Source organism: Camelus bactrianus, chromosome 9 (genome assembly GCF_048773025.1).
Source record: "Camelus bactrianus isolate YW-2024 breed Bactrian camel chromosome 9, ASM4877302v1, whole genome shotgun sequence".
Taxonomy (NCBI): domain Eukaryota; kingdom Metazoa; phylum Chordata; class Mammalia; order Artiodactyla; family Camelidae; genus Camelus; species Camelus bactrianus.
This window is the reverse complement of record NC_133547.1, coordinates 39,093,116-39,102,007: the sequence shown is the minus strand read 5'-3', so window position 1 is coordinate 39,102,007 and position 8,892 is coordinate 39,093,116. Positions and strand designations below refer to the sequence as shown.

Genomic DNA, 8,892 nt, shown 5'->3' with positions numbered 1-8,892 from the left:
GGGTGGATTAACTCCACCAAAGATTTCGTGTCATGCAAACAGAAAGGTTTTGTTTCCTTACATGTGCTGCAACCAGGTATGTGCTATGTATATACAGGAGTGAAAAGGTAAAATAAGGTGAAGGAAAGGGGAGACTATAAGGAGGAAGGGAGAGAGAGGGAGAGGAAAACACTAGGTGCTGAGGGAGGGTGGGGTAAGTCATATAAGAAGGCTGGGTCTGGGGACCCCATGCCTGAGATGTGGGTGAGAAGTTCTGAGGGGGCCGGTCACAAACAGATAGGAAGATATTCTGTGCTGATGGACTGGAAGAATTAATATTGTTAAAATGACCACACTATCGAAGGCAATCTATAGATCCAGTGCAATTCCTGTCAAAGTACCAAGGGCACTTTTCACAGAACTAGAACAAGTAATTTAAAAATTTGTATGGAAACACAAAAGACCCTGAATAGCCAAAACAATCTTGAGAAAGAACAGAGCTGGAAGAATCATGCTCCCTGACTTGAGACAATACAATAAAGCCATAGTAATCAAAACAGTGTGGTATAGCACAAAAACAGAAACATAGATCAATGGAACAGAATAGAGCCCAGAAACAAACCCACATATCTATGGTCAGTTACAACAAAAGAGGCAAGAAAATATGGTGGAGAAAAGACAGTCTCTTCAACAGGTAGTGCTGGGAAAGCTGGACAGTTACATGTAAATCAGTGAAGTTAGAACACTCCCTCACACCATATACAAAAATAAACTCAAAGAGGTTTAAAGACCTAAATATAAAACATGACACCATAAAACTCTTAGAAGAGAACATGAGCAAAACATTCTGATACAACTTGTAGCAATACTTTCTTAGGTAAGTCTCCCAAGGCAAAAGAAGTAAAAGCAAAAATAAACAAATGGGACCTAACCAAACTTAAGAGCTTTTGCACAGCAAAGGAAATCATCAACAAAATGAAAAGACGACCTATGGAATGGGAGAAAATATTTGCAAATGATATGACCAATAAGGGGTTAATATTCAAAATATATAAACAGCTCATACAACTCAACATCAAAAAACCCAAAAACCCCCCCCAAAAAATGCAAAACCCCAAAAACCCCAAACAACTTGATTAAAAAATGGGCAGAAGACTAAAATAGACATTTTTCCAAAGAAGACATAAAGATGGCCAACAAGCCCATGAAAAGATGCTCAACACTGCTAATTATTAGAGAAATGCAAATCAAAACCACAGTGAAGTATTACATTGCAACTGTCAGAATGGCCATCGTCAAAAAGAACACAACAAATGTTGGCAAAGATGTGGAGAAAAGGGAACCCTCCTACACTGTTGGTGGGAATGTATACTGGTGCAGACACTGGAAAACAGTATGGAAGTTTCTCAAAAAACTAAAAATGCAACTACCATATGACCCAGCAATTCCACTCCTGGGTATATATCAAAGAAAGAAAAAACACCCCACTAATCTGAAAAGATACATGCATCTCAACACTCATAGCAGCATTATTTACAGTTGCCAAGAAATGGAAACAACCTAAGTGTCAACAGATGAATGTATAAAGAAGATGTGGGATACACACACACGATGGAATACTACTCAGCCATAAAAAGAATGAAATTTTGCCATTTGCAACAACATGGATGGACTTGGAGGGTATTATGCTAAGTGAAATAAGTCAGCAAGAGCAAGAAAAATACTGTATGAAAGCACCTATATGTGGAATTGAAAAAAATAAACTAGTAAATGTAACAAAAAAGGAAACAGATTTACAAATACAGAGAACTAATGGTTACCAGTGAGCAGAGGAAATGGCGGAGGGGTACAACAGGGGTAGGGGACTAAAATGTACAAACTATTATGTATGAAATAAATAAGGTACAAGGATATATTGTACAACACAGGGAATATAGCCAATATTTTATAATAACTATAAATGGAGTATAAGCTTTAAAAATTGTGAATCACTATGTTGTATACCTGTGACTTAAATAGTATTGTACATCAACCTATATTAAAAAAAAAAAAGAGAAAGGTTTGAGGGGATAGATCAGAGGGTCATGCCAGGTTCTGCTGTGTGCACAAAGTTATCCCAGATGATCCTGTACGGTTCTATGTACTGGGGAGGAGGTTTGAGGGTTTCCCCTGGAGTACCTATACCCCACCCCACTTCTGCCAGCATGTAGGATGCTTTCTTCTTAACTCAGTAAACTTTCATAATCTGCACTGTCCAGGGAAGTCATGACAATCTACATAGAGAGATCTGGGTTCAAACTCACATTGAACCATAGTTCTTTATTAACTTTAAATTGCTGTTATAATCTGAGTATCAGCAGAGGGAATGTGTTGGCATTGCTTTTCCTCTCTGTGAGGACGTTCTAGTCAAAACAGTCTGTACAAGGGTGTGGTGACCCTGAGTACCATTTCAGTCATGATCTTAACCTCTCATAATGCACATTTATTGACCATCTTCTAGAAATAAGATATGCGTGTAGATGCTACACAAAGACCAATGTGGGCTTGATCAACTGAGTGCCTCCTAGGCAGCATATTCTTAACATCAGCTCCTGTGTTCTTCATCACAACCCAAAAGAGTCAGTGGTATTTTCTCCATCCTAGATTAGGAAACATGTTCAGATGGGAATCTGAATTCAGACTCAAGTTTGTCTTACTCCCAAGTGCCTGCCCACGGGACTGCAGGGGCTGCCTCAGGCCTCAGAGAAATGTGTTTCACCAGAGGCATTCAGGTCTGTATTCTTTCTCTACTGCCTGGCCACAGGTAAAGGGAATCCCCCAGGGAGAAGTTATACACTGGTTTTTTTCCTTTCATTTTCTTTCCTTGGCAAAAATCTCACAGATTTCTGATAGAATCTTAACTGAAATTTTAAAGGCTAAACTCTTCTAAACTTTAAGATATGATTTTTATTGAACATGTGTAAGATTCACTTTTACATTTCTCAGATATTTAACAATAAAAAATTAGTTTTGGTAAAAAAAGGAAAACATATCCTGGATTTATAGTTGGACAGTTAAAACAAAGAAATACTTAAATATGAAGGTCATTCTCCAAGTATTACAGATTTGAATACTAATGGAATCACTTCAATAAAAAATTTTTCATACACATTTACATGATTATCCACAACTGTATCAACTTCCAGGGAACCAAATAAAATGGTTAAGAGGAAGGTGATTCTCAAAATAAAATGTGTTTCCAAAAAAATAATTGAGCTCAATATACCCTAAATGTCTTCCTGTATATGGGATTTAGTCAATGAATATTAGCAAGAGAATTGTTATATATATAACAATATATATATATATTATGTTATATATATATATATATGATGGACATAAACGTGTAAATGTGGAGTATGCAGTCCATGTAAATTAAAAATTTTGCCAGCTTTGTCATATGGAGAGAAACTAGGGACCACTCACACGACCATTTAAAATATAATGTGTATATTTTATCTTATGAGAAGTCATGTATATAGGAATAAGGCCTTTATTTCCAAAGCAATCTTACAACAGGTTAATATAGGCATATTTTACCCTTTGTATTTTTAGACTTCATATTCTTTAACAACATCTCAGCTATTAAGACTGTGCACAGTACCTAAGCCAACATATGGGTCACAGCATAACACAATTTCAACTGCAGTACTAGACTATATTAACATGACGTACCACCGAGGAGAACTGACCAAGTATATTTTCTGAACTGCCCCAGTTAAAGGTCTGTTAAAATAAAATGCAACCCTGTCATGAGCCCAGTCTCTTTCAGAGCATTATCATATATAACGGAAGCCTAACACGTCAGAGAACGTCAATGAAGTATGTAATAGTACCGTCAGCTTGAACTTGCAAAGGGGTCTTATCAGCATGGAAATCTTAAATTCTAAAAATACTTCTGGGTGTTTTAACTTATTAAAACTCATCAATACCTGAATATGTTTTGACTGGAGCTAGTAGGAGATTTTTTTTCCCCTTCTAGCAACAAATGGGCTAAGTGGTGGACCTCTGTGGCTCATGGTTTTCATTAAAAAAAAAAAAAAAAAACAAAGAAGTTAGTTTGGACATCATTACTCTGACAGTATTTTGCTGGAATGGGATGGTGGACTTTAGGATTCTTGGTCAAGACTTTCTCAGATTTTAAGTACTAATCGGAATCAGTTGTCCATTTACAGAAGCCTTCAGCACCACCATGGCAAAGGGGAGTTGACCATCAGAGTGTAAACCGATGGGTCCAGGGCCTTCCCTGCCCTTTGCTACCCTTCACATCCTCTCTAGTCTTGGTCACCAGCACAAGATGTGGGCTCCTGACTGGTCTCTGTATTTTCTCCAAGCAAGGTATTTAAGACACTTCATTACCTGATCACAAATACATAGCTTTAAAATACCATGAATCTTCTTCTCTAGGATAAGATTAGAAAAAGAAAATGTTATATACATCTGCAAATTCTCTAAGACTGGATGATTTAAAATTCAACTTTGCTATTAAAAAATAAAATATTTAATATTTAAAAATTAAAAATTTATTATGATTTAATTTTCAAATTCAATTTTCTAACCTCAAAATGGAACCCAAAGTGGACTTGGTATTTAATAAGCAGATTTTTTTTTAACAGCTACATGGTTAAGACATTAACAGTACATACTCTAAGAAAAACTAGAAAGTAAGATGAACACTTGGTCTTTTAACAAATATTTTCAAGGACTGTAATGAAATGTGATTACAAAGTTGCTGACGGGACACAAAATAGAATAAAATGAATCCAGACTTTCACTGACTACAGAGGATATTGTCATTTTTTTTCTTTCTAATATTTTTATTTGGTAAAAAAATCTGAAATATTTACTCCTACGTAAATCAAGATGTATCTGGTGGCCACTCAAATCATAAAGGCACGATTTTCATGCTTTTCAAAATCTCTCCACACTTTGTTTTTTAAAAATAATTCTATATCATATTAAATACCAAGGGCCAGTCTTGTATGAAGGTCCTGGGCGAAGGGCAGCCAAGGATGAGGAAGATGGGGCAGTGCCCTAATCACAGCATCTTTTACGTCTCTGAAGAATGTCCTCACTGAACCTAATTTACAATCCAGTTTTCATTATCACTTTCAAAACTGCAAAATCATTTGCAGAAGTGCCAATAAAAAATATAGCTTAGGAATAATACTTTGAAAATAGAAAAATATGTTTTTAAGACATGTCAATAACTATCTCTCTAAACAATATCTTCATATCTCTATTAAAAACTTTGATTCTTTTTCCTTCCCATAATATATAATGAATGGATCAGTTCACCTGTTTATTTGCAGACAGCAAGTCGTTTACCACTTACAGTAATATTTTCCTTGGTTAGACTAAAATGATAAGGTCAATCTTTTTCTTTCAAAACAAATCTTAAAAAGTAAGAAAGTATAACTGGTGACTCAGAAAATCCTATCTCTCAACATTCAGAATATTTTAAAGTGGGGCGTTATCTCTCTTAAAAAACCTCAGAATCTATTATTTATAAAAGTAGTATTGAATTAATTTGGAATGCCCAATCCTTGAAACATTAAAAAAAAAACCCTAACATGAACTATTCAAAAACTTTCAAGCTTCTAAATTTGGATATTAAAATAAATTTTCTTAAAAAAATAATATATATTTGCCCTTATTTTGCCAACATGAAACCATTAGACCAAAGTAATTCTATTCTAACATACTACATTTCTTGGACATGGTTTGGAAAGTAAGGACTGGGAATTACTAGTTCTATACAACCAACATTTTTCTTCAGTGATTGAGTGGATTCCAAGCAAATTGAGGTCTTTCCACACAGAAACTGTCACGTGAGACTAGAAAAACTCTTACGGTTTATCTGCTGTGCTATTGAACTGGATCCAGATCAGATATTCTTATTTTAAAAGCTTATTTGATGCATGTGACATTCTATTCTCGCTTCAAAATAACTAATTTCTGATATAGTAAAGAAGAAAACATGTATCTGATCAAGGGGGCCAAAACAGAAAACCACGAGTCCGTGTCAGTGATGTCAAGTGGCTGTCCCCTGTCTTTTATCCATTACCTCCTTGGAATAATTTTCAGTTTCAGATAAGCCTGAACTTAAGTAGAAAAGGCAGCTCTGTTTCTGATCATATCACAATTTTCCTCTTGTTGTTCTAAATTCTGACTTCTGAAACCAGCAGACAGTCTTATGTTAGTTAACAGAGCTCTAACACTAGGGTGTCTTACGGAACCCTAACACACCAAATCTTAAACTTACCTCCAACCTCTTCTATAGTGCTAGTGCGAGTTCTGCAGCTCATCTAAAATTAACAAGTAATGATACACATGGCGTAATAATGGCATTATACCCACTCACATACCTCAAACTTAAATAACTCACGCTTGTTATTCAACTTATGACTGATACTTTAAGAATTAAGCATTTCACATGTTTAAGTTGTGGTATAACATTTTCCAAAAGCACGAAACACCCACATTTTATATCAATTATTGCATCAAAAAGAGTTAATGACCTTAGTACAATAATGCAGGTAGTATAATATGGAAGATTTCCTTCACAGGAATTATACTTATTCTTGGCAGAATCTACAGGGTTTAAATTATTTTCACTTACTGTCCTCAACACCAAAAATTAATTAGAGCTCGACTCTGTCGAGCACTTCTATCACAGGTTTTACACTTCGACACTAAAACTATACTCAGAGGTACAGCACTGTTTTTTCCCACTGGATGTTTAGAGAGAAAAAGCAGGCTTTTCATTATTCTGTGCAGTGACCGCAGAAGCCATGTATCTCCAAGCGCACGAGGCACACTGCCCCAGTACTACCTTCCTGTGGTCCCTGTTGGTGGGTGAGAAAGGACAGTGGTGGGCACCTTCGGAGAAGAAATCAGTGTTGGCTTTCCTCTTGATAGATGAACAGGCTTCATTTTTTAAATAGGTTCATTTCCTTATAAGCGCTTGAACAAAGTGCCTTGATAGCTCGACTGCCCACATCTGAATCCCACAGGGCAGCTTCAGCTAACCAGCTTGACTTCTAGCGTTTGATCACAACTTGTTCATAAGCTCCAGACCCCACCCTGAAAGTGGGGGGGGGGGAAACCAACAAAACCTTCAAAATTTGAACTCTAGTGTTTGAAATTGTTCCAGTTAACCTTCTCCCCAAAGTGATAATGCATGAGGCAATTTTTTACTTGATTTGATATCCACAAGGTTTAAGGACACCAGAGATAGAAAGCACTTGAAATATTAAGTGTTTATAATTGATACACGGGGATTAGTCTAGTCCTTGATCACCTCATACTTATTCCCACAAAAATCTAGTAATGTTTCCAAATTCTTACCCTATCAACACTGTGGCAAATATGCTTATTTATAAATCCCCAAATCGGCCTCATCCAGGAGCATATATTGACTCTGACAGTCTAGGTCTTGCACTGAGTTAATGGATGATAATTTTTAGTTGCATTAGTAGTGTCGTGTCTTAAGGTACTTTACTAGAAAGTGCAAAAATTATTCGTAAATCTGCAAGTATCTTTATAAGTGGTCAGTACTGTAAGTCGTATCTGTCATTAATGCAGATGAAAAGGGAAAAATGACCTTGAAGAGGGATTTATTTCTTCACGAGCTTGGTTTGCCAGATCACTGGTTGTCCCCCAAGATCTACTCACCCCTTCCTCGTGGTTTTAGCCAGGTGCAGGCAGCTTGGCTAGAGACCACATTTCCTGAACTCCTTTGTACATAGGTGCAGCCTTGTGACTAAGTTAGCCCCAGGGAACGTGAATGGAGACATGCCAACTTCCACCCCTCTTGCTTAAAGGGAGAATGGCTTGCCTTGGACGAGTAGCGATTTTGACAACACAGGTAAGGAGGATGGTGAAGGACAAAAATGGAGGTACCTGCATCAGTGAATCACTTCTGGGGCAAAGCTGTCCCTCCAGGATGGCTATTGTATTTTTGGGTCTCTATTACAGGAACTTAGCCTTTGCCCTATTATGCCGGCTACTAATTGACCTCTATTAATGAAATAGGGAGAATACTGAAAGACTTAAAATTTGCAAGCTTTGTGAATAAAGTACTGAGAAACACTTAAGTAATGGCCTCATCAATGGAAAGGGTGTTTTGCTATTGTTGATGCTCCTAGTAAGTACCCTGGCCTTGTGTTACAATGCAATGAACACACATGTTCCCTCCATTGCTTCTTGGTCTGGGAAGATAAAGGGTTTTTTTTTGTTTTTGTTTTGTTTTTTTTGTGGTGAAGGAAAGTGCGGTGTTTATTGTAGGGCACCCAGCGAGGAGTCCAGGGCAGCGAGTGCTCAGAACACCTGAACTCCCCTGATAAAGGTTTTCTATAAGCCTGTAAACACCCAGTGCCTTTTTGATGGAGCTGAATTTTTCTTTTTCTTTCTTTCTTTCCCTTTCTTTCTTTCTTCCCTTTCCTTTCCTTTCTTTCTGTCTCTCTCCCCCCCTCCCTCCCTCACCCCCTCTCTCTCCTTCCTTCCTTCCTTCTTTCCTTTCCTCTCCCCTCCTCTCCTTTCCTTTCCTTTCCTTTTCATGGTTCCTTTTTAATTACAAACTAGCACATGATAAATCCTTTGGTACTTCTTACAAAGTATCGATCATAAAACAATACTTACTAAATGCAAAAAAAAAGCAATATATTAAAAAATATTCTTTAGCAGCAGAACCCCTTTTACAAACAACATCTTAGAAGAACCTCAGTATCCGTAACAGATAAAAGTAGAGCTGCTCTTAAGATGAGATTTCTATTCCCTGTCTTACCACCTGTCATACCTGATTGTAGTTGCTGATGTAGGTGTTTCCTCCTTTGTACCCTTTGGGCCCTGCAATGTGCTGGGCACCCAAGA

General features: G+C 37.0%; 1 protein-coding gene across 4 annotated transcripts in view; it reads right to left on the bottom strand.

The window, feature by feature from the left end:
• EEIG2 (EEIG family member 2) overlaps window positions 1–8,892 on the bottom strand; it is an 81,031-nt gene that overhangs the window by 21,237 nt on the left and 50,902 nt on the right. Inside the window, exon 11 of one of the 4 annotated variants that reach the window (XM_010956909.3) lies at window positions 2,903–7,104. The exons of the other annotated variants lie outside the window; for them this stretch is intronic. Within the exon in view, the coding sequence (XP_010955211.3) occupies window positions 7,062–7,104 (43 nt within the window). The 3' untranslated portion in view covers window positions 2,903–7,061. Of the gene's footprint in view, window positions 1–2,902; window positions 7,105–8,892 lie in introns of those variants that run through there. 4 annotated transcript variants of the gene reach the window in all.